We start from the raw sequence: 26,613 nt of genomic DNA on the forward strand, positions 1-26,613 counted from the left end.
ATCTCATCATGGTGGGTCAATCCTGTCAAATCCCTTCAGTACATTCCATTGGTCATGGCAGTTCTGTGTGCCAAGTTAAGTCCAAGTCCATCATCGCTGCAGTGCAGAGTGCTCTTTGATTGCAGGTGAACTATGCATCCCATTTCCTACAACTCCAAAATGTCCAGGCCAATTCCCCTCAAAAACCACCAGTATTTAAACTTGGGGATATTGGGTATGCATGCCAAGTTTGGTCCAGATCCATTGTGCGCTATGGATGTAGGTGAACTACAACTCCTATAAATCCCTCCAGTATGTTTTGTTGGTCATAGGGGTTGTGTGTGCCAAGTTAGTTCCAGGTCTATTGTTGGTGGAATTCAGAGTGCTCATTGACTGCAGGTGAACTATACATCCCAAGACCTACAACTCCTATAAATCATGGTGAACTTTCTTCAAACATCTCTAGTGTGTTCGGTTACTGATCAATTCCTCTGTTTGCTGTGTGCCATAGAAAATAATAGGAAAGGGTTAAGGGAGAGGCCATGGGCGGGGTCATGCAAATTTCACACCAATGGAGAGAGTCAGAAACACTGGGATGTCTGTGGTGGAGGAAACACATAAAATCTAGGATGAAATTGTCCCCATATGAAAGCCTTCACTTGGGTGGTGGGAAGGATGGTGTTTGTGGAGGACAATGGCAGGACTCTTGGACATGTTTACAGTGCTGTAACCTGCAATGTCATTGGAGGGAGGACCATTGGTGTCTCCTGAGGAGTGGGAGTCTACAGCTACTTGTGGAGGCGGGAGGCTGTTTGTGGACACCCCAGCCACACACACAATACATATTTTCACTTTTATTATGTGTATAGATTATTATATTTATTTGTAGCCTGCTTCATCTGTCCCAATGAAGACTCAAAGCAGAATGACATAAAAGCATCAGCCTACCAATTAAAATATACCAATATGCAAACATGAAAACAGGAGCAAATATAAAGAGTATTTTAAAAATCCCAAATTGAGCTAATGTATTCATTGTAGTAAAAGTCAGCTATTGTTATAAGTAAGGAAGAAACAGAAACAGCAAATTGCTTACGAGATATATTCTGATTTATTCAGATATGCCCTTATTTATTCCCATCCCAAAAGGGAGTTCTTCTGTTGTTAAGTCATATTTTGGGTCCTGAAACATCCTGGAAGGAAGAGAAATGGTTTTGAATGCATTGCCAGCACCAGATTGAAGAAAAGTATTCCCTTCTTCCATGATGAAGTATTTCTCGCCATTGAGGAAGGTATTTTTCCTCCCATAAAAAGACATTGCAAGAACTGACTCCCGCTTTGGGATGCCCAGAATCCTACCCGTCCAGGACATTGGAAAGGTCACTGCATTGTCCTTGCAAAGGCTTGGCCATTCATAGCTCATCGTGGGCGGTTTTGGCAACGATGAGAAGTTTGGAAAGCTCGGCTCGGAATTTGCCTTCTTTGTGGGTCACTAAAAAGGGAGAAAGAGGCAACGGGTGAAGCTGGTGCCACTGGTAGATATTATTGCCCCCTAAACCTCAATGCGGGGCAGAAGGGGATGCCCATTCCCTGGGAACATGCGTCTCAATCAAGACATGAAGCAGGACACCAAATAATGACAAAATAACTAATAATAACAATAACAACAAAAATATTATTATAATAATATTATTAAAATAACAATATTATTAATAACAATAATATACTATTAATAATATAATATTATTACTATCATTCATAATAACAATATATTATTAATAATAGTAATATGTTATTTATTTATTTATTTAGAACTTTTATATACCGGTCTTCTCGACCTCCACAGAGGGATTCAGTCCGGTTCACAACAAAAGATTCATAAACAATAGTTTAAAACATCACATCTCATAATTCACAAATTCACAAATATGAATAAAAAATAATAACAATATAAGAATATAATACAATTATTAATAAAAATAACAATAACAACAAAATATTATATTATCATTATTATATTATTATTATTTAAAAGAACAATATTATTAATAACAATAATATAATACTATTAATAATATATCATCATTAATAAATACTATCATTCATAATAACAATATATTATTATTAATAGTAATAGTAGCACTATTAATAATAATAAATGTAATAATAAAATATGAATACAAAATAATAACAATATAAGAATAATATAATACAATTATTATTACCAAAAATAAATGTAATAATAAAAATACTAATACAAAATAATAAGAATAGATAAGAATAGTAATGATACCAATAATATAATACAATTATTAATAATACATTTAATAATAATAGAAATAATAACAATATAATAACAGTAAAATATATTATTATTATTATTATTAATAATAATAATAATAATAATATATAGGCAATGATTCGATGCCATATAAACATACATACATAATAAGATATATATATATATATAGCAACAATCATGAAAACATATCAAACCTTAAAACAGTTATGAAAATCACATTATCCAAAATCATAATCTGTGGCCATTCCACACTGTCATTGCACTATTCCATAATTCTCTAGTGGGTTACTAACTGAACGCTTGATCCCACATCCACATAATTAGGGAGGGAGTTCCATAGCCGAGGGGCCACCACTGAGAAGGCCCTTTCTCTCGCCCCCACCAATCGTGCCAGCGAGGGAGATGGGACCAAGAGCAGGGCCTCTGCAGATGATCTTAATCTCTGAGATGGTTCATAGAGAGACATGTTTGGACAGGTAAGATGGGACAAAATCCAGTGGGTTCAGGATTCCATTTCCTATGAGGCCAAATGGGGTCTGGGGTCACTTCCAACTCTAGGATGCTATGATTCAATCAATTGATCCATTCCTGAATGGGAGAATGAGGCTGGACCAGATGATCTTTGGGGGTCCCTTCCAACTCTAGGATTCAATCAAAGCTTCCCTACTCCTTTCTGAAGACATTAAGGGAAGAAAAGCCATCTCTCTGGCCACTCACCTGTCGTTTCAGACACCTGGAACTCCTCTTCCTTTAAAGGGACATCACTCTGCCCTCCGGACGCAGCTGCCGACTATTGAAAGGGAAGAAAAACTACAATGTGTATTTTAATAGCACTTTTATCAGTGCTGCAAGGAGAGGCAATTAATAAATGTATTACTGTTGTTGTTGGCCAAGCCACTGCTCCATTATGTTGCAACAGAGCAACGAGAACCATAGAATTCTAGAGTTAGAGCAGACCCCAAGGGCCATCCAGTCTGACCCCTTTCTTCCAAACAGAAAAGGCACAATCAAATCCCCCCGAAAGTCAGCCATCCAGCTTTTGCTTAATAATGATGATGATAATAATAATAATAATAATAATAATAATTTAGAATTGGAAGAGGCTTCTGAAAGGCCATTCATTTCAATCCCCTCTTCCAGGTAGGAAAAGCACGACCTAAGCACCCCCAACAGATAGCTGAGCGACTGTTTAATAATAATAATAATAATAATAATAATAATAATGGGATTTCTAGTTTTTAGCAGTGATTTCTAGTGATTTTCCACATTGGAGGAGACTCACGTAGGCCATAGCATACTCGATCTTGGCTCCTGTCACTTCAGCTCGGAATTGCGTGAAGAAGAGGTAAGACTTCCCTTGCGGTCTGGAAGAGCAAGCAAAGGGTTACAATTGGAAAGAAAGAAGAAAGGAAGGGAGGGAGGGAGGGAGGAAAGAAAGAAGGAAGAAAGGAAGGAAAGAAAGAACAAAGGAAGGAGGAGGGAGAAGGAAGGAAGGAGGGTAGAAAGAAAGAAGGAAAGAACAAAGGAAGAAGGAAGGAAGGGAAGAAAGGAAGCAAGGAAGGGAGGGAGAAATGAAAAAAGGAAGGAAAGAAGAAAGGAAAGAAGAAAGAAAAAAAGAAAGAAAGAGAAAGAAGGAAAGAAAGAGGGAGGGAGGAAGGGAGGAAGGAAAAAGGAAAGAAGGAAAGAAGGAAGGAAAGAAGGAAAGAACGAAGGAAAGAACGAAGGAAGGAAAGAAGAAAGGAAAAAAGGAAGGAAGGAAAGAGGGAGGGAGGGAAGAAGAAAGGAAACAAGGAAGGAAAGAAGGAAGAGGAAGGAAGGAAGGAAGGAAAGAAAGAAGGAAGGAGGAAGGGAGACAGGAAGGAAATAAAGTAAGAGGGAGGAAAGAAGGGAGGGAGGGAGGGAGGGAGAAGGAAGGAAGCAAAGAATGAAGGGAGAGAGGGAGGGAGGGAGGGAAGACAAGACTATATGTTGCAGCTGGCCTTGGAGAACTAAGAGAGATTGAATAAAAGGCAACTATCTATTTATATTTCATCTATCTATCTATCTATCTATCTATCTCTCTATCTATCGTGGATTTTTATTCTTCATATTGGTCCTGTGTCCTTAGCCCTAGTGCATGTAGAGAGCTGGCTCTGCAAAATAGGATGTTTAATTCAACGGCCATTTCTTGCTTTGTCAAAGATAAGACAGGCCATTAAACCGCAGCTTGAGACTACTTTACACATTCCATCTGTTCCTTATCTTTTTTTATTGTTATTCTGGGTGCGGCAAAGCAAAAGGAAAGAGCAAAATAATGAAAGAAATCTCACTACCTCTGAGGATGCTTGCCATAGATGCAGGCAAAACGTCAGGAGAGAATGCCTCTAGACCATGGCCATATAGCCCGAAAAAACCTACAACAACCCAGTGATTCCGGCCATGAAAGCCTTTGACAACAATACATATAATGAAAGAAAATCTGGGGGACGAATTCCACACTGTAGAATTAAGCCAGTTTGACCCCACTTTAGCTATGGGAGTTGTAGTCTGACAAGGTACATTTTGACTTCTCTGCCCAAAGTTCACACCCCAGGATTCCATGGAAATGACTGCATCAACTCTGCAGTGTGGACGCACCCGAGGAGCCACACCATGATTGAATACAGACCTCCAGACCGAACACGAAAACAGCAGGTTGTCCTCGCTGGTGCCCATGCTCATCTGCCATTGCTGGGAAGAGAAGAAGGAGATAGTGATCGACCTTGAAACAAACACATGTGTGGTTGAATGACCATCTGTCCAGAGGGTGTTGATTGTGTTTTCCTGTATTACAGGGTGTGGACTGAATGGCCCTTTAGGGTCTCACCCAACTCTAAGATTATAAGATATTCCTATCATCTATCTATCTATCTATCTCCCATCTACTCTATGACTGGATGGCCATCTGTCAGAAGGGATTGAATGGTGCCTGTGACCCAATGGAATTAGATTGGATGGTCCTTGGTGTGTCTTCCAACTCTAAGATTATATGATATACCTATTATCCATTCATCCATCTATGTATCCAACTATCTCAATCCTATCTATCATCTATCAATCTATCACAATCCAGTCTATCACTATCTATGTCAATTATATCTATGGCTGGATGGCCATCTCTCAGGAAGGATCGAATGGTGCCTGTGGCCCAATGGGATTGGACTGGATGGTCCTTGATGTACCTATCCCATCATATTCCATGATATACCTATGAGATATATCTCTCATTCGTATCTATCTATATTTCTCAAGCATATCAATGACTGGATGGCTATCTGTTGGGAGGGATTTGATGGTGTCTTCCTATATTATAGGAGATGGACTGGATTGCTCTTGGGGCTCTCTTCCAACTCTAAGATTCCACGATAATGCTTATCAGATATCTATTTATGCATCTCAAGCATATCAGTGGCGGTAGGGCTTTGACGGTGCCTTCCTGTATTACAGGCTATGAAAGCGACTTACCTCATTGGTCCCACCTTGAGCCGCATAGGTGAAAGTGCAAGAGTAGTCTCCCTATGGGGGAAAAAAAGAATAAAATAATATAATAAAATAAGAATATAACATATGAAGAGAAGAAAAATACATCATAATATCATATAAGTAAATAACTATAAGAATATAATATATGAAGAGAGGAAAAATACATAATAATAATAATAATAATAATAATAATAATAATAATATACTTTATTTATATTCTGCCCCCACTTCCCAGGGGGACTCAGGGCAGATTATAACAAAAGATGGCAAACATTCAATGCCAGATCCAATACATAAATACAAACATAAAGCAATCTACATCTAAAATAATAATAATAATAATAATAATAATAATATAAACATAAATTATATAAACATTAAACATTCATTTAAAATCATTACTAAAATGTCATGCAACCAATGGAGCCAGTGAGAGCAGCAGAGTCAACTAAGCCAAAACCAACTGAGTCAGAATATGGTGACAAATTCAAAACAGGACTGCTGAGTGAATGTAGACTTCTAGTCATCTCTCCATTTGCCAGTGTACAGAAATATTTTTAATTCTTTTTTTGAAGGAGAGGAGGGAGGAGGCTATTTGTATTTCATTAGGGAGGGAATTCCGGAGGTGGGGGATGATCACAGAGAAGGCCTTTCTCTCGTTCCCACCAGCCACGCTTTAGACACGTGTGAAGGTGATCCTGGCCACCACCGACATCTGGGGTTCCAGGGTCAGCACTGAGTCCAGGATCACCCCCAGACTGTGGATCTGTGTCTTCAGGGGGAGTGTAACCCTGTCCAACACATGCTATAACCCTATACCTTGATCCACCTTCTGACTGACCGGGAGTACCTCTGTCTTGTCTGGATTTAATTTCAACTTGTTCGCCCTCATCCAGTCCATTACTGATGACAAGCACCAGTTTAGGACCAGGATGGCATCTTTGGTATTTGATGGAAACGAGAAATGGATTTGGGTGATCCACACCATCCCAATGACCACTTTTGACTGCATGACCAACCCACACCATTTTGTGAACCTTGCCAGCTGCTGTGCACTAATGTGGATGTTTTCTTTAGATTTATATTATTATAGAATTTGGTCTGAATACATGTAGTTTAATTTTTTGATGTCAGGTTTAATTTACTGATGTTAGATCTTCATTTAATGTTACTTTTATATGTGGGGGTTTTCTGGGATTTTATGTTCGTATCATGTGTTTTATGTAGGCATTGAATGTTTACCATTGTTATGTTGGAATCTGCCCTGAGTCCCTTCGGGGAGAAATACAAATAAAGTATTATTATTATTATTATTATTATTGGGTGTTGTCTGCATAAATTTGACACTGAAATCCAAAAGTCCGGATGATCTCTCCCAGCAATTTCATGTAAATATTAAACAGCATGGGGGACAACATTGAGCCTTGAGGGACCCTACAGGCACTGGCCAGGGAGTTGAAAAGGAGTTTCCTGGCATCACTATTTGAGTTTGGCCCTCCACGAAGGACCGGAGCCACCTTAAAACAGTGCCCCCAGCCCCATCTCAGAGATACGGCCCAGGAGGATACCATATTCAATGGTATCGAAAGCCGCTGAGATGATATTTTAATTTACCAGATGATATTTTAATATACCAGGTCTCGGTGGTGGCTAGGGGAGCTTTTGCACAATTAAAACTTGTGCACCAGTTGCACCTGTACCTTGGGAAGTCAGACTTGGCCACGGTGGTCCATGCTCTGATTACATCCCAAATAGATTACTGCAACGCACTCTATGGGGGGTTGCCTTTGAAGACTGTTCGGAAGCTCCAACTAGTCCAACGGATGGCAGCCAGGTTGCTCACCAGAGTGGCATACAGAGAGCATACAACTCCTCTGCTATGCCAGCTCCACTGGTTGCCAATCTGCTACCGAGCACAATTCAACGTGCTGGCTTTAGCCTATAAAGCCCCAAATGGTTCTGGCCCAGCTTACCTGTATAAACCTATCTCCTGCCATAAACCATCGCGATATCTAAGATCAACAGGAGAGGCCCTGCTCTTGGTCGCACCATCCTCGCAAGCGCAATTGGTGGAGATAAGAGACAGGGTCTTCTCAATGGTGGCCCCTCACCTGTGGAACTCTCTCCCCAGTGACATTAGATTGGCCACCTCCCTCTTGTGCTTTAGAATGAAACTCAAAACCTGGTTATGGGACAAAGCGTTCGAACAGTAGAGGCAGCAATTTAGAATGAGACCCAATTTGTGTGAATGACAATGGACTGACCTGGACTATGATTTCAAACCTACATGATTTCAACAATGTTTTAGTAATTTTATGTTTAAATTGCTTTTATAATTTATTACTGTTGTTGGCATTGAATGAATGCCTGTTGTGAAGCTGCCCTGAATCCCCCTCTGGGGGTGAGAAGCACAGGCTACAAATGTGCGAAATAAATAAAATAAAATAAGTAATTTAAGTAAATACAGTGGGGGGAAAAAAGTATTTAGTCAGATACCAATTGTACAAGTTCTCCCTCTTAAAAGATGAGAGAGGCATATAATTGCCATCATAGGGAGACCTCAACTATGAGAGACAACATGAGAAAACACATCCAGAAAATTATTTTATTTATTTAAAACATTTATATTCCACCCTTCTCACCCCGAAGGGGACTCAGCATATATACGGCAAACATTCAATGCTGGGATAAGAATTCATATACGCATACATAAAATATTAAAAACATTTATCACAATATTAAAATACACAATTTAAAACCGTCTTGGTCATCTGCATCTAATCTAATTAACCTGGTAATCTTTCCTATCGCTGCTTTCTTGCCCTGTCCCGAAAGCTTGGCCCCACAGTCAAGTTTTTACCATCCTTCTGAAGGACAGGAGGGAGGGGGCCGATCTGATCTCGCCAGTCAGGGAGTTCCATAGCCGGGGGGGGGGGGGGGGGGAATCAATGACTAAGAAGGCCCTGTCTCTCGTCCCCACCAATCGCACCTGTGACAATGGTGGGACAGAGAGCAGGGCCTCCCCAGAGGATCTTAATCTCCACGATGATTCATAGGGGGAGATGCGCTCGGACAGGTAAATTGGGCTGGGGACGTTTAGGGCTTTATAGGCCAAAGCCAGCACTTTGAATTGTGCCTGGTAGCAAACTGGCAGCCAGTGGAGCTGGCATAACATGGGAGTTTTATGCTCCCTGTATGCCGCCCCAGTTATTAACCTGGCTGCCTCTCGTTGGACTATTTGAAGCTTCCGAGCAGTCTTCAAAGGCAACCCCACGTAGAGTGCGTTGCAGTAGTCTATCCTGGATGTAATGAGAGCGTGGACCACTGTGGCCAAGTCTGATTTCCCAAGGTACGGGCGCAGCTGGCGCACAAGTTTTAATTGTGTGAAAGCTCCCCTGGCCACCACTATAACCTGGGATTCCAGGTTCAGTGATGAGTCCAGGAGGACTCCCAGGTTGCGAACCTGTGCCTTCAAGAGGAGTGTGACCCCATCCAGCACAGGCTGTAACCCTATGCCCTGTTCGGCCTTGCAACTGACCAGGAGGACCTCTGTCTTGCCTGGATTCAACTTCAATTTGCTTGCCCTCATCCAGACCGTCACTGGATAAGCAGGTGCTCTCGCTACATCTTCAGAGACTGCAGTAACTGTGGCGTCCAAGTCAGAGCGAATCAGAGCAACTTTATCCACGAAGAACCGAGAAAATGTCTCACAGCGAGCTGTCGAAGAATCAGGGGTTCAACAATCCTCTGACCATTCGAAACAGCTGAGCTGGACGGTTCCTCGCGGACGCAATGTTGGCAGCAATGTGAGATTTACGTACAGCCTTCACTGCCGTGGAGTACACCCTTGCATAGGCGCACGACCATGCTCAGTCTGACTTGATGCAAGATGATCACCACATGCCCTCTAGACTCCTCTTCATTTGCTTCATCGCTGCCAGCTCCTCGTTAAACCCAGGGGCTGGTTTAGTTCGCCTACTCGAGAGGGGTCACTCCAGAGTGATTGTGTCTATTGCCCTGGTCATCTCCCTGTTATAGAGAGCGACCGGGGCATCAAATCACACTGTCTGATTTTTATCGAGTTTATTTGCAAATTATAGTGCAAAATAAGAATTTGGTCACCTACAAACAAGCAAGATTTCTGGATCTCACAGACAGACTCCTCTGTCCTCCACTCATTACCTGTAGTAATGGCACCTATCTGAACTTGTTCTCAGAATAAAAGACACCTGTCCACAACCTCAAGCAGTCACACTCCAAACTCCACTATGGTGAAGGCCAATGAGCTGTCGAAGGACACCAGAAACAAAATTGTCGCCCTGCACCAGACTGAGAAGACTGAATCTGCAATAGGCAAGCAGCTTGGTGTGAAAAAATCAACTGTGGGAACAATAATTAGAAAATGGAAGAGATACAAGACCACTGATAATCTCCCTCGTTCTGGGGCTCCACGCAAGATCTCACCCCATGGGGTCAAAAGGATGACAAGAACGGTGAACAAAAATCCCAGAACCACACGGGGGAACCTAGTGCTGGGGCCAATGTAACAAAGGCTACCATCACTAACACACTATGCCGCCAGGGACTCAGATCCTGCAGTGCCAGAGGTGTCCCCCTGCTTAAGCCAGTACATGTCCAGGGCCGACTAAAGTTTGCTAGAGAGCATTTGGATGATCCAGAAGAGTATTGGGAGAATGTCATATGGTCAGACGAAACCAAAGGAGAACTGTTTGGCAGAAACACAACTCTTTGTCGTGTTTGGAGGAGAAAGAATGCAGATTTGCACCCAAAGAACACCATACCTACTGTGAAGCATGGGGGTGGCAACATCATGCTTTGGGGGGACCAGGGCGACTGATCTGTACACATGAAAGAATGAATGGGGCCATGTATCATGAGATTTTGAGTGCAAACCTCCTTCGATCAGCAAGGGCACTGAAGATGAAACGTGGCTGGATCTTTCAGCATGTCAGTGATCCCAAGCACACCTCCAGGGCAACGAAGGAGTGGCTTCGTAAGAAGCATTTCAAGGTCCTGGAGTGGCCTAGCCAGATCTCAACCCTATAGAAAACCTTTGGAGGGAGTTGAATGTCTGTGTTGCCCAGTGACAGCCCCAAAACATCGCTGCTCTTGAGGAGATCTGCATGGAGGAATGGGCCAAAAGACCAGCAACAGTGTGTGCCAACATTGTGAGGACTTACAGAAAACGTTTGACCTCTGTCATTACCAATAAAGGATCTATAACAAAATATTGAGGTGAACTTTTGTTATGGACCAAATACTGATTTCCCACCACAATTTGCAAATAAATTCGTTAAAAATCAGACAATGTGATTTTCTGGATGTTTTCTCATGTTGTCTCTCAGAGTTGAGGTTATAGAATATAATAACTAAATATTTTACTTAAATTATTTTATTCTGTTATGATATCATATTATGAGTAGAGACATCATAATATGATATCATAATAGAATAAAATAATTTAAGTAAAATATTTAGTTATTATATTCTATTATGATATATTTTCCTCTTAATATATTCTTAGCACGACTTGCTTATTTTATGATATTATGCTGTATTTTTCCTCTCTTCTTATATTATATTCCTATAATTATTTACTTATTATACAGGGTTAGTCAAAATGCATAGGCCAATAAGCCATGTATATTTTATTGTGCTGTATTTCTCATCCCACTCGAGCCCATCGTCTACAGAAAGCTACCCGCGACAATACACTTTCGTTTGCCTTCCCCGCCCTTCTCCTTCGTCTGCAGCATCCAATCGGAATCCGACCGGCTGCCCGTTCGGCCAATGGAAAGTCCGCCCTCTGAGGGACTAAAGCAGGCTCGACCAATCAGCTGGCGCCACCCCGTTTTTCCTCACCAGGCTCCTGGAGAAGGAGTGGACCATGCCGCCGGGCCTGACGTCGAAGCTGGCCGTGTCCGAGCCTTCTTCCGCCGCGGCTGCCGAAAGAAAGAGCGGGAGGAAAAAAACGGAGGTCCAAAGGCCGCCCCGAAGCCTTCCGCTGCGAGCTGAGCTGGGCGCCGCCATCTTGAAACCGAAGGGAGGGGCGAGAGCGGGGAGAGCCGAGCTACGGGGAGGCCCAATCACAGCCTTCCCTTCTCGCCCTGCCAAGCCGAGGCCGCCATGTTTGAAGCGGGCGGAACTGCCCTCACAGGAGGTAGGGCTAACTCTTTCACAGCCGCTTTGGCATATTCTGCCGCCCTTTGGTGCCTGTCAAAGTTCTCGGGGAGGAGAAGCAGAAGTCTTCATTTGGGGGCTTCTACACAGAGGTTTAGAAAAGCTGGGTTTAAGAAAAGGCAGAGGAACGAGAGACCAGATTGCCAATCTCCGCTGGATAATGGAGAAAGGCAGGGAGTTTCAGAAAAACATCTATTTCTGCTTCATTGACTATTCTAAAGCCTTTGACTGTGTAGATCACAATAAATTGTGGCAAGTTCTTAGTGGGATGGGCATCCCAAGCCACCTTGTCTCTCTCCTGAGGAATCTGTACAAGGACCAAGTAGCAACAGTCAGAACTGACCACGGAACAACAGACTGGTTCAAGATTGGGAAAGGCGTACGGCAAGGCTGCATCCTCTCACCCAACCTTTTTAACTTGTATGCAGAACACATCATGCAATGTGTGGGGCTTGATGAATGCAAAGCTGGGGTGAAAATGGCTGGAAGAAACATTAACAACCTCAGATATGCAGATGACACCACTCTGATGGCCGAAAGCGAGGAGGAGCTGAGGAGCCTTCTAATCAAGGTGAAAGAAGAAAGCGCAAAAGCTGGGCTGCAGCTGAACGTCATAAAAACCAAGATTATGGCAACAAGAATGATTGACAACTGGGAAATAGAGGGAGAAAATGTGGAGGCCGTGACAGACTTTGTATTTCTAAGGTGCAAAGATTACTGCAGATGCAGACTGTGGCCAGGAAATCAGAAGACGCTTACTTCTTGGGAGGAGAGCAATGTCCAGTCTCGATAAAATAGTAAAGAGTAGAGACATCACACTAGGAAGGAAGATCCACATAGTTAAAGCAATGGTGTTCCCCATAGTAACCTATGGATGTGAGAGCGGGACCATAAGGAAGGCTGAGCGAAGGAAGATCGATGCTTTTGAACTGTGGTGTTGGAGGAAAGTGCTGAGAGTGCCTTGGACCGCGAGAAGATCCAACCAGTCCGTCCTCCAGGAAATAAAGCCTGACTGGTCATTGGAGGAAAGGACAGTAGAGGCAAAGATGAATTACTTTTGCCACATCATGAGAAGAAAGGAAAGCTTAGAGAAGACAATGATGCTGGGGAAAATGGAAGGAAAAAGGAAGAGGGGCTGACCAAGGGCAAGATGGATGGATGGCATCCTTGAAGTGACTGGATTGACCTTGAAGGAGCTGGGGGTGGTGACTGCCGACAGGGAGCTCTGGCGTGGGCTGGTCCATGAGGTCACGAAGAGTCAGAGACGACTGAACGAATGAACAACAACACACAGAGGTGATGGTGATGTTATTAAGCTCTACTGTTATAACCTCTTTATTGTTTTCTTCAGTGTTGTGGGCACTGCTGACTTGGAGGCCTGGTTTGACAAAGACAGCGCTTCCATACTGCGCATGTGGTCTTTCCGCTACTAAGACCATTCCTGGGACTTTTGGTCGTTTCTGTTGTTCATCCCTGTGTGTTTCTTGGACACACAGCACATCGCATTTCTTATCTCGGCACAGTTCATAGAGCAATTGCTCTTTGGCAGCTGACATGCCTTCAATGTTGATTGAGATTATTGTCATGGTTGGTCCTGAAAAGGTCCGTTGGTTGTTTTGCTTGCTTGCTTGCATGTTGCAAGTCGCTTTTGGAGCGAGAGAATCAGCCGTCTACGAAGACGTTGCCCAGGGGACGCCCGGATGTCTTGCAATCCTGCGAGGAGGCTTCTCTTATGTCCCCCTGGGAGTCATTCTGGACCGTGCTCTGACCTACAAGAAGCACTGCCTGAACATCAAGCAAAAAGTGGGTGCTAGAAACAATATCATACGAAAGCTGACTGGCACAACCTGGGGATCACAACCAGATACAGTGAAGACATCAGCCCTTGCACTTGGCTGCTCTGTTGCTGAGTATGCATGCCCGGTGTGGAACACATCTCACCACACTAAGACAGTGGATGTGGCTCTTAATGAGACATGCCACATTATCACGGGGTGTCTGCTCCCTACACCACTGGAGAAATTACACTGTCTCGCTGGTATCGGACCACCTGATATCCGCCGGGAAGTAGCAGTCAATAGTGAAAGGACCAAGGCAGTGACATCTCCAGCCCATCCCTTGTTTGGGTATCAGCCAGCACGTCAACGACTTAAATCAAGAAATAGTTTTCTAAGATCTACAGAGACACTTGCTGGAACACCCCAGCAAGCGAGAGTCCAAAAGTGGCAGGCTCAAACCCAGAACTTCAATCAATGGCTGATACCAAATGAGAGACTCCCCCCTGGGCACACAGAGGACTGGACGACTTGGAAGGCGCTGAACAAACTGCGCTCTGGCACCACGAGAAGCAGAGCCAAGCTTCAGAAATGGGGCTACAAAGTGGAATCCACGACATGCGAGTGTGGAGAAGAGCAAATCACTGACCACCTGCTGCGATGCAACCTGTGCCCTGCCACATGCACAATGGAGGACCTCCTTGCGGCAACACCAGAGGTACTCCAAGTGGCCAGCTACTGGTCAACGGACATTTAATCAACTACCAAGCTTGCAAATTCTGTGTTTTGTCTGTTTGTTTGTTTTTGTTTAAAATGTAATACAAATGTCTGGTTGCTGATCACACGATACATAAATAAATGGCATATTCTCTCCAGCCTCTCACCCCAAGTCCAGGCCTCAAGAATCAGAATATCATAATAAAGATAAAATGATAATACAAAATAATAAGTATAAAATGATAATGTAATAAATATAGAAGGATCATATGAAATAATAATATACAGTAATAATATGAAATATTATAATCACAAATATAAAATGATCACATGAAAGAATATAAATTAATAATATAATAATAATGTGAAATGATATACAATAATAATATAAATTAATAATAATCAATAATATTAATAATAATATATAATAAATGATATGAAATCATAATATAAAAGTATATATAAAATAATAAACATGAATATACAATAAACAATAATATACAATATAAAATAATAATAAATAATAATATACAATAATATAATAATATGAATGTTGCTCATTCATTCATTTCCGAATCTTCGTGACCGCATGGACCAGCCCACGCCAGAGCTCCCTGTCGGCCGTCACAACCCCCAGCTCCTTCAAGGTCAATCCAGTCATATTATTTTATATAATATATTATTATATTTATTTATTTAAAACATTTATATTCCGCCCTTCTCATCCCGAAGGGGACACAGGGTGGAGCACAGAATATATATGGCAAACATTCAATACAAATTCTTGTATACATAAACATTAAAAACATTTATCAAAATATTAAAATACACCATTTAAAACCGTCCTAGGTATCCACATCAAATCTAATTGGCTTGGTAATCTTTCCTGTTGTTGTTCAGTCATTTCCGACTCTTTGTGACCTCATGGACCAGCCCATGCCAGAGCTCCCTGTCGGCCGTCACCACCCCCAGCTCCTTCAAGGTCAATCCATTCACTTCAAGGATGCCATCCATCCATCTTGCCCTTGGTCGGCCCCTCTTCCTTTTTCCTTCCATTTTCCCCAGCATCATTGTCTTCTCTGAGCTTTCCCTTCTTCTCATGATGTGTCCAAAGTACTTCATCTTGGCCTCTACTATCTATCTTCCTTTGCTCAGCCTTCCTTATGGTCCAGCTCTCACATCCGTAGGTGACTATGGAGAATACCATTGCTTTAACTATGCGGATCTTCATTGCCAGTGTGATGTCTCTACTCTTCACTATTTTATCGAGATTGGACATCGCCCTCCTCCCAAGAAGTAAGCATCTCCTGATTTCCTGGCTGCACTATGCGTCTGCAGTAATCTTTGCAAATAATATGAATAATGAATATGAAATAATGAAGAATAAAAATATGAAATTATAAAATAATATGAAATAATATGAAATAATAAATAATAATGTGAAATAATTGCTGTGGTTTGAGTATACTTGATGGTTTTTAATTGAATTTTGTAACTGCTGTTTGTGTTTAATTCTGTTTTAATTTTTGTATATTTGTATATTTTAAATTATGTGTGGGTCATAAATAATATAATAATATGCAATAATAATATAAAATAATATGAAATAATCTAAAACATAATAATAATCTAAAACAATAATATAAAATAATAATAATAATATAATAATGTGAAATGATATACAATAATATAAATTAATAATACTAAATAATATTAATAATATATAATAAATATAAAATGATAACATGAAATTATAATATAAAAATAAATATAAAAATAATAATGAATATTCAATAAATAATAATATATACTATCATCAAATAATAATAATATACAATAATATTATTATAATATGAAATAATGAATAATAATAACATGAAATAATAATAAATAATAATATTAAATAATAATAAATAATAATGTGAAATAATGGCTGTGGTTTGAGTATGTTTGTTGGGTTTTAATTGAATTTTTAACTGCTGTTTGTGTTTAATTATGTTTTAATTTTTGTATATTTGTATCTTTTAAATTATGTGTGGGACATAAATAATATAAAAATATAAAATAATAATATAAAATAATATGAAATAATATATATTAATATACAATAATATAAAATATAATAACAATAATATATATAAAATAATAGGAAATAATATAAAATAATCTAAAACATAATAATAATAATAATAATAACAACAACAACTGTGTGGTTTTCTGTCATTGTATATTTCTGCCGCTTCTGCGATTGTTCATTTGTATTTTGATTCTGTAGCCCACTTGTCGATGGATGTCCAGAATCAGCAGCATCCACCGCGGTCCTTTTTATCCTGGGTGTTGACCGAGCCAGTATAGACTTCGTTTTGGTGTGCTTCTCCATAATGCTAATGGGTTAGGTGCTCTTGGTTCCACTCATCAGAGACCTCTCTGGTTTGGTTGGACCTGCTGGTAGTTACACTACCGCCAGCACAGCTCTCAGCATCCTTGGAGCAGTTAAGCCCTCCACCACGACAAGGTGGCAATCATCGGGGAGTGTCAACTGCAAAAGGCCACCTTACTTGGATCTGCACGCATCATTCGAAAATACATCACACAATTCTAGACGCTTGGGAAATGTTTGACTTGTGATTTTGTGATACGAAATCCACCATATATATCTCATTTGCTGTGACATACTCTGTCTTTGTGTCAGTAAAATAATAATAATAAATATAACATAAATTATTATTATTATTATTATTATTATTATTATTATTATTTTATCTGCCCTTTCTCCTGACAATTGACTCAAGCCAGCTAATGACATGCATCATTTTTTAAATTTAAATATCATTCTGCAAATATTGAGACCCTTCTTCACCTTCTCAAGTGGGGTTCATAGTTTCCTGACCTTGGATCATTCCCTTATTTCGCCCACAAATGAACACAGACAATTGCCGGCATTGATCGTTTATTCAAGTTTTGTCGCAAGAAGCTTCACAGCACCGTTTTCTCCAGGAGTTTTATATATACAGCCCAAACCTAAGTGTGTCTCTATCTACTCGGGAGTAAGCCCCAGTGAGTTCAGTGGGGTTTTCTTTAGGCAAAACGGACAGAGGATTGCAAAGAGTTGCCACTCTTCTGAGTACAGCATTTCCCCAGCCATAAGGACAAGATACTTGACAACAGCTTTAAATTCCTAAACAAAGAGATAAATAAGTGCTCCTGGAAGTGTGAAAATGTAGCTGAAGTGCAAAGGCAGTTGAGGAGGAAGTTTCAAAGAGCTCCATCCATCAACATGACTTGTTACCACGAGTCGAATGAGAGATCCATTTGAATCCCTCCTCAACTGCCTTTGCACTTAGCTACATTTTCACACTTCCAGAAACATTTCAAAATGAATTTCCTTTGTTCAAAGCTTAGCCTGACTTCCATTATTAATTCAAAAGGGTTAAACCTGGGGCAGGGGGAAACATCCATTGAGCTATCAGCTTTTAAAGTGTGTACACAATTTTGGGACACCCTGTATATTCTTATCAGATATAGGTAGATGGCCATATTAAAGATTCACAGTGCTGTTTTCAATGATGAAATTTGGGTTATTTTCTTCCATTGTTGTCCCAGAAGGACAGTTGGTAGGAGAGAAGACCCAAAGCAAGTGTTGCAGAGAAAGGGTTGGCCATAACTCATACAACAATGTGATATGGAGGAAAGAATGGACAGCCCACTACTGAATCTGGTTGCCATTGACTTGTCCCTTATGTAGACCCCGAAACACAGTCTTGTAGACATCCAGTGGAGGGCAACGTAGTCGGCAGCATCCTTCTGGGCTTTGGAGAAGAAGAAGAGCAAAGTCAACAACATCCAGCGGTTTGGAATACCCATAACTTTGGTGAGCTGGAAGGAACGAAGTCGTCCTGCGCCGAACTCTGGGTGAGGACAGAGGAGGAAATGTCTCAAGATGTTCTCTGTTGTGTATCCATTCCCTTGTAGGTCCTCCGTCCTGCATCTCATCTCCCTTGCTCCTGGAGCCGCTGCATCTTCAGAATCTGGAAGAGGATACGTTGGATATCTTCGTCCATGCGGCCCTGGAAGGGAGATGAGAACACACCCATGTAATGTGTGGATTGAATGAAATTGTGTGATTGAAGTCTGGGCAAGACTGAAGACACCATCCTAAGAAGAACTGAAATTATCCAGATCTGTCTCCCATCTGCCGAACAGCCAGCTGATAAGGATCTCTAGGATCCAAGTCCCAAATAGTCACTAGAGACAGGAGAGCTCCGTTTAGTGAGTTTATTTGATCAGATAAACTCCTGGTGATGAGCTTTATAAACAAATAGAAGTGCCACACCTACTCCTCAGTCCAGCTTCTGTTTATATAGATGATTTAACTTTCATTTCCCAGAGAAAACATTTCCCTCTCCCTGAATATGTGCCATAAGGTCATTATATTATCCTTATTGCTGGAGCATGTCTGTTTTAAGCTCATTATGTCAGTGCTAGCTAATCTGCCTCCTCGTTTATTCCCATTGCCTATGAGAAGATTTATGGCCTTATGCTGGTCTATGACCATAATAAAGATTTTTAGGTTCTTGTGGGTTTTTTCGGGCTATAGGGCCATGTTCTAGAGGCATAGGAGAAATGCCTCTAGAACATGGCCGTATAGCCTGAAAAAACCCACAAGAACCTAGTGATTCCAGCCATGAAAGCCTTCGACAATACATAAAGATTTTTGTTTGTTTGTTTGTTTGGCCTTGCTTTGTGACCATTTTACTCCCCAACTACATCACCCTGCTGGGATATAATAATAATAAAGCTCCTTTGTTCTACCACTATCCTCAAGAAGCTTCAGCTCTGCTAAACTGCCTCATTTGTTCTTCTCCCATGAGCCTGGAGAGAGTCCAGAGATCTCCAAAGAGAGAGGTCGTTAGATAACTATGCCCTAAATTTCCAATCTAAAAATATAGTTCTTGGAATGAAGTCTTTTATAACTTTTAAAGCTTGACTCTGCTCTTGTAACTCCTGGAGCTTTCAGAGAATTTCATCTATGCTGACGATCATGCCATCACCTCTGAAGCAGGGAGCTTTGAAATGGTTGAATAGAAACTCTTCAAAGCTTTAGGTGGTTTTCCTGCCTGTTACAGGGAAAACCATCTAAAATGCAGATGTATGCCTTTCATCTTAAATACAGACAAGCATCTAGAGCTCTGGGAAGGAATCCCACTGGAACATTGCAGTACACCCAAATACCTGGGAATCACTCTGGACCGTGCTCTGACTTATAAGAAACACTGCTTGACTATCAAGCCAAAAGTGGATGCTAGAAATAACATCTTATGAGAGCTAACTGGCACAACCTGGGGATTACAACCAGAGACAGTGAAGACATCTGCCCTTGCGCTTGTTTACTCTGCTGCTGAATACGCATGCCCAGTGCAAAATACATTTCACCGCTTTAAAACAGTGGATGTGGCTCTTAATGAGACATACTGCATTATCACAGGATGTCTATGCCCTGTATTGCACCATCTGACATTCGTTGGGAAGTAGCAGCCAATAAAGAAAGGACCAAGGCTTTGACATCTCTGACCCATCCTCTGTTCGGATATTAGCTAGCACAGCAATGCCTTAAATCAAGAAACAGCTTCCTAAGATCTAGAGAGACACTCGCAGAACACCTCAGCAAGCGAAAGTCCAAAAGTGGCAGGCAAAAAACTTGAAACCTCAACCAGTGGCTGAGACCAGATGAGAAACTCCCTCTTGGACACACAGAAGAGTGGGTGACTTGGAAGACACTGAACAGACTGCGCTCTGGCATCACAAAGTGCAGAGCCAATCTTTAGAAATGGAGCTACCAAGTAGAGTCAACAACATGCAGGTGTGGAGAAGAGCAAACCACAGACTACCGACTACAATGCAGCCTGAGCCCTGCCACATGCACAATGGAGGACCTTCTTACAGCAACACCAGAGGCACTCCAAGTGGACAGCTTCTGGTCAAAGGAAATCTATTATAATGCCAAGTTTTTAACTTTGGTTGTGGTTCCCCCCCCCCCCCCCCCCATATGTTATAATTGTATTCTCAGTTTGCTTCTGACACAATAAATAAATAAAATACTGCTTCTGATCTGCTAAACTGATGCTGCTGTTGCCATGCTGTTGGTGCTGATTTAACTTTTAAAATGCTTTTTAAAAAAACTACCTAACATGTTACACCCTACAACAGGCATGGGGAACCTTCGGCCCTCCAGGTGTGGTGGACTTCAACTCCCACAATTCCTTGAGGCTCGGCATTCGCCCCAAAGGCTTACCTTGGCCCAAGGAATTGTGGGAGTTGAAGTCCACCACACCTGGAGGGCCGAAGGTTCCTGACCCCTGCCCTACAAGCTGGAATGTCCTCCTCTCGCATTGACCCACCTGGATGGCATAGAGGAGGTGGCCCCGGTAGAGCGAGACAATATTGTTGTGGCGCCGTTCCGCTTCCTGTAACAAGAGAGAGAGATGACTGAAACGGGAGGGTAGAAGTGTGTCCACCGGCTTTTACAGACAGAAATGACTGGATCCTAAAAGAGTAACCAGTTCCAAACTTTCTAAATTTGGGATCAGCCCTAACTCGGAATTGGCTTCATTGGGGTCCTTGCTCGGAACTGACGTGGTGAACTCAACACTGTATGTATAATAAGATTACTGGATCCTAAAAGAGTAAGTGGTTCCAAACTTTCTAAATTTGGAATTAGTCCTCACAGAGAATCGACTTTGTTGGGGCCCTTGCTTGGAATTGACTTGGTGAACCCAATCAGAGTCTTGATTGGTTGATCACCTCCATCTACTGAAATGGAAGCTACCTGTTCTTCAGATAGAGGATGGAATGGAAAACATAGTTCATAATCATCATCAAATCTAAAGGCAAAAGACCCTTCGTTGGTAGCATGATATGTCAATACTCTTTGGTGGGCCACACTCTGAATTGGCTTTGCATCATGCATGAGATGCCTATACGCTTTGGTGGCCCTCACTCTGAATTGGCTTTGCATCATCATCATCATCATCATCAAATCTAAAGGCAAAAGACCCTTCATTGGTGATATGGGATGCCAATACTCTTTGGAAGCCCTTACTCTGAATTGGCTTTGTATAATAATAATAATAATAATAATAATAATAATAATAATAATAATGATAAGAAGAAGAAGAAGAAGAAGAAAGGCAAAAGACTCTTCATTGGTGATATGGGATGCCTATATCCTTTGGAAACCTTCACTCTGAATTGGCTTTGTATAATAATAATAATAATAAGAAGAAGAAGAAGAAGAAGAAGAAGAAGGGCTTTGTGTCATCATCATCATCATCATCATGAAATCTAAAGGCAAAAGACTCTTCATTGGTGACATGGGATGCCTATATCCTTTGGAAGCCTTCACTCTGAATTGGCTTTGTATAAGAAGAAGAAGAAGGGCTTTGTATCATCATCATCAGTAAATCTAAAGGCAAAAGACTCTTCATTGATGACATGGGATGCCTATACTCTTTGGAAGCCTTCACTCTGAATTGGCTTTGCATAAATAATAATAATCATCACCACCATCATCATCATCAAATCTATAAGTAAAAGACCTTTCAGTTGGTGATATAAGATGCCAACATTTTTTATAGCCTTCACCCCCAAATTGCCTTTGCATAATAATAATAATAATCATCATCATCATCAAATCTAAAGGTAAAAGACCCTTCGTTGGTAGCATGATATGTCAATACTCTTTGGTGGGCCACACTCTGAATTGGCTTTGCATCATGCATGAGATGCCTATACACTTTGGCTTTGCATCATCATCATCAAATCTAAAGGCAAAAGACTCTTCATTGGTGATACGGGATGCCAATACTCTTTGGAAGCCCTCACTCTGAAGTGGCTTTGCATCATCATCACATGCCAACTTTTCTGTTTGGTTGTCCATCTGTGTAGTGGCAATGAACCCAAGAAATGGTTGCAGTAAAGAACATTTGGGCATTTCTAGGAAGGAAAAAAAAAAAGAATCCATCTTTCTCATCAAACCAGAGAGCGTTCAACAGAGAGCAAGCATCAGGAGCAGACAGATGCATCGAAGCATGCTTTGGAATTAATCCAGGGAAACCAGATTACTCAGCTGAATGCTTACTCAACATCCACCAAATTAATCTTCATCTCCCAAATTAATTATGGAGCTGGGATGCTCAGCAAAAGATTTGCGGGCCCATGACGTCACTTGCTGAGAGTCGCCACGTGGAACAGGCGGTTTTGCTGGCCGATGTCATATAAGGTCATTGCTTGTTGATAGAGATAGATAGATAGACAGACAGACAGACAGACAGATCTTGTCAAGTGGCAAAAATATGCTTCCTTGGCTGAGCTAATGCATAGATGGATGGATTTAAGGATTGTCAGGTGGCTGAATGGATGAATGGATAGTTGGATGGATAAATGGATAACACTATATAACACAATTTTTGTTCCTGGGTTACCAATGTCATTTCCTAATTGGTACTATTATAAAAAGATGGGAAAGGTTTATTAAACTTCCAAAAACTTTGTTTTTGCAGGACATCCTACAGCACATTTTGCTATAGTTTTTCAATGAATCTTTCATCGAGTGTCAACAAATTCAACATCATTTGTGGCAGCGACAAAAACGAAGTTTCTGGAGTAGAACAACAACTTTCAAAGAAAGGACTGCACAATTAAACAGGAAAAATACTTTTAAACTAGGAACATTTTCAAATTTTGTTACATAGTGTAATTGAATGGAAGGCTGAATAAATGGATAGATGGGTGGTCGGATGGACGGATGGATAAATTGATGGATGGATAGATAGATGGACAAATGGATGGATGGACAGATGGATGTATGACGGATGGATAGATAGATGGGCAGATGGATGGATAGGTGGCTAGATGGACAGAGAGATGGACGGATAGATGGACAGATAGATGGATGGATGGATGGATAGAAGGATAGATAGATGGATAGATATATGGATAGAATGATGGATAGATTGATAGATATATGGATAGAAGGATGGATAGATGGATAGATATATGGATAGAAGGACAGATAGATGGATAGATGGGATAGAAGGATGGATGATGGATGGATAGATAGATGGACAGATAGATAGATGATGGGCATATGGAAGGAAAGATGATGGATGGACTAGTTGATAGATTGATATAACTAGCCAGTTAGCAAGCTAGATGATAGATAGATGATAGATAGATAGATAGATAGATAGCTTTATTTCAGAACATTCATAGCAAAATACTTCTCTATCTGGTGCATTGGAACATGTGGAATTCAACATCCAGTGTGTTGTTTCTCCTAGGAGATCAGTCTACCCAAAAATGGTGCTCCCTTTGTCAACCCTGCAAGTCTTTTAGTTTCCTCTGCTGAGGGACATCCTGTTTTTGGAAGGACACCTTGTTCCTAGAGCTTCCTATTTCTAGACCAGGCATGGGCAAACTTGGGCCCTCCAGGTGTTTTGGACTTTGACTCTCACAATTCCTAACAGCCACTAGGCTGTTAGGAGTTGTGTGAGTTGAAGTCCAAAACACCTGGAGGGCCCATGTTTGCCCATGCCTGGTCTAGACACATCGAGGTGGCAAGATGCCCATCTAGTGGGCTACTCAAGGAACATATTTAGCATACAATACTCACTGCCAACTGTTGCTCCAGATCTTTCACTTTGCCCTGGAGGGCGCCAGCTTCATGGCGGTTCTCTGCCTTCTGTGGCGAAGATGCTTTGGGAGACGTTGCACCCGAGAGCTCGGAGAGGTCATTGAGCGCTTCTTTCAACTTGAAGACTTCCTTCGAAAGTTCGGTGATCTGTGGGGAGTCGGAGGCAGGAGGTGAATGGGGTGTGCAGTAGAAAGTGAATGGAGTCTTTTAGCCAATTTCACACAATTAACCACAGAACTTCAACTTGGCATTGATTTATACTATTATTTACTAACTTTAGTCCTCTTTGCAGATTCAATAATTTTATTTATTATTATTAGACTGACTCTAAATGGCTGGCTGGCTGCTACAGCCCTAATTGGTCTTTCTGATGTCCAGTACTGCATTCTGGGAAATGTAGTTTAGGACAGGGTCTTTTGTATTCCCTCCCACAGGGGGCCTCACCTTCTCAGACTACATTTCCCAGAATTCTGTGCTCTCTCTGTCTCTTTCCCAGCTCACTCAGCTTGTCCCACCCTGCTGCTTTCCTCTCCTCGTGATGTTTTGATTCTGAAATCCCCCCCTCCCTTTTGCATGTTTCTTAGTAGTGATTCGTTTGCACGATAATTTTGCACAGCCCTAGTTGTTAGGAAAGGGATACCTTCTTGTCCTTCTCCTTGACCAGCTTGGCTGAATCCTCGATGTGGCTGTGCAGCTCCTGGATCCGAGCCGACTCGGCCCGCAGGCCCTGCAGCTGTTTCTCGGCGGCTGCCAGCTGTGCCTCAGCCGCGTGCTTCTCACTCTTCATGAAGAGGGCCTCCCGCTGCACCTGGAAGACCTCCGTACAGGTGCGTTCATGCTTGCGCTCTAGCTCACCCAACTTAGCGCTGAGGGCCTCGATCTCCCCTTGGAGGCTGGCCCTCAGCCGCTCGTGTGACTCCTTGGACACTGCACCTTGGCGGACCTCCTCCAGCTGGCTCTGCAGCCCTGCGGCCTCCTGCGCCTTGGCCTTCAGCTCTTGCTCCAGCAGCTTGGACTTGGCCTTCAGCTCCCACAAGGTGCCCTCCAACGCTTCCTTGGCCCGGTTGTGCTCCGCGAGGGGTACCGACTCCCGGCGGTAGCTCTCTGCCCGTGCCTGGATCTCCCCCAACTCCTTTTGGGCCGAATCGTGCTGCGCCATCAGGTCCGTCAGCTTCCCTTCTGCTGTGGAAAGGGCATCCTTGAGCTCCTTCACCGTCCCCTCGTGCTCTGACTTGGGCACGAACTCAGAAGCCACCCGCTCCTTGGTGGCGTTCAGCTCCTTCTCCAAGGCTTGGTGTCTTTCTTTGAGACCTGCTGCCTGGGCTTCAGCGCCTTCTCGCCGCTTCATCGCATCCTCCAATTGCTGCTTTAATGCACTGGCTTCTTCCCGGAGGCTCTCTGTTGCGCTCCCTTGGACCTCTTCAAGCTCTTGCAACGACTCCCGCAACTCCTTCATCTCAGCTTCGGCAGAGCTGCAACGCACCAAGAGGGCCTCCTTCTCCTTGGAGACTTGCTCTAAGGAAGCCTTCATCTTCTCATACTCCTCAGCAGTGCAATCTTCATCAGCGAGCCGTTGTTCGAGATCCATCACCTTTCGGTCTCGCTCCTTGAGGTCTTCCTGAGCTTGACGCAAGGCGGTTTTGACAGTTTCTGTCTCGCTCTCCGCTGCCTCCTTGTCTTCCACCGAGAAGATGCCTAGTGCAATCTGCTCTTGGAGGAGCTTCACTTCCTCCATAGCTGCTCTGTATTTCTCCTGCGTCGATCGGAGCTCTTCAGCCAATGTTTCTCCCTCTCCTTTACCATTTGATTCCTGCCCCGAACCAGGGTTGCCTTCAGGATCATGATCTTTGCTATGCCGTTTGACCGAGGTCTTCTCCAAAGCTTCCCGGAGGGCTTTGATTTGCTTCTCGTAGTCGGCCTTGAGCTGCTCGTAAGCCTCAGCGGGAACCAGTTTGCAAGACGTCTCCTCCGACCCAGCGTCCTCAAAGGCTTTCAGGACTGACTGGGTTTCTGCATGCTGCTCCTTCAGCCGGTCAAATTCGGACCTCAGCGAATCGTACAGGATGATGGGGATGAAGTCACCAGAGGCATCCATGTCCGCATCGCTTTCGTCCTTCTCGTAATTCTCCAAGACCTACAAGAGATGCTCGTGTTATTATTATTGCAACCGTTTCATCCCCCTCAATTCCACAGGGTTGCAGTGTGTTTTTCGGGCTGAATGACCATGTTCCAGCAGCATTCTCTCCTGATGTTTTGCCTACATCTGTGGCTAATGGCATCTTCAGAGGTTTCTTGGCAACGAAGCAAGTGGTGTGTGCGTGTGTGTGTGTGTAATTCTTGCTGTCGGGTTCCCCTGTTACTGAGTGGTGTTCATTAATACTGTCTTGATTCTGGTGTTTTAACAAAATCTGGTTACCAACATTGGCTGCCGTTCATTTTCCAGTCCC

At 42.3% G+C, this 26,613-nt stretch overlaps 2 protein-coding genes across 4 annotated transcripts in view; both read right to left on the reverse strand.

Moving 5' to 3' along the window:
* Positions 1–1,067: 1,067 nt before the first annotated feature.
* MYDGF (myeloid derived growth factor) lies at positions 1,068–11,872 on the reverse strand. The gene is made up of 6 exons (XM_060785195.2): positions 11,666–11,872; positions 5,765–5,815; positions 4,929–4,990; positions 3,564–3,645; positions 2,999–3,071; positions 1,068–1,471 (listed from the first exon to the last, which is right to left on the reverse strand). Exons 1-6 carry the CDS (start codon positions 11,831–11,833, stop codon positions 1,392–1,394), a joined length of 516 nt encoding a protein of 171 aa, XP_060641178.1. The 5' UTR covers positions 11,834–11,872; the 3' UTR covers positions 1,068–1,391.
* A 5,536-nt stretch (positions 11,873–17,408) lies between these two features.
* ANKRD24 (ankyrin repeat domain 24) overlaps positions 17,409–26,613 on the reverse strand; it is a 31,228-nt gene continuing 22,023 nt past the window's right edge. For all 3 annotated transcript variants that reach the window (XM_060785192.2, XM_060785193.2, XM_060785194.2), the window contains 4 exons: positions 24,807–26,300; positions 24,146–24,313; positions 20,874–20,939; positions 17,409–18,542 (listed from right to left, as the gene is read on the reverse strand). In XM_060785192.2, the coding sequence (XP_060641175.2) occupies positions 18,465–18,542; positions 20,874–20,939; positions 24,146–24,313; positions 24,807–26,300 (1,806 nt within the window). In that variant the 3' untranslated portion in view covers positions 17,409–18,464. The remainder of the gene's footprint in view (positions 18,543–20,873; positions 20,940–24,145; positions 24,314–24,806; positions 26,301–26,613) is intronic.

The sequence above is a fragment of the Anolis sagrei genome, chromosome X (assembly GCF_037176765.1).
Source record: "Anolis sagrei isolate rAnoSag1 chromosome X, rAnoSag1.mat, whole genome shotgun sequence".
Classification (NCBI taxonomy): domain Eukaryota; kingdom Metazoa; phylum Chordata; class Lepidosauria; order Squamata; family Dactyloidae; genus Anolis; species Anolis sagrei.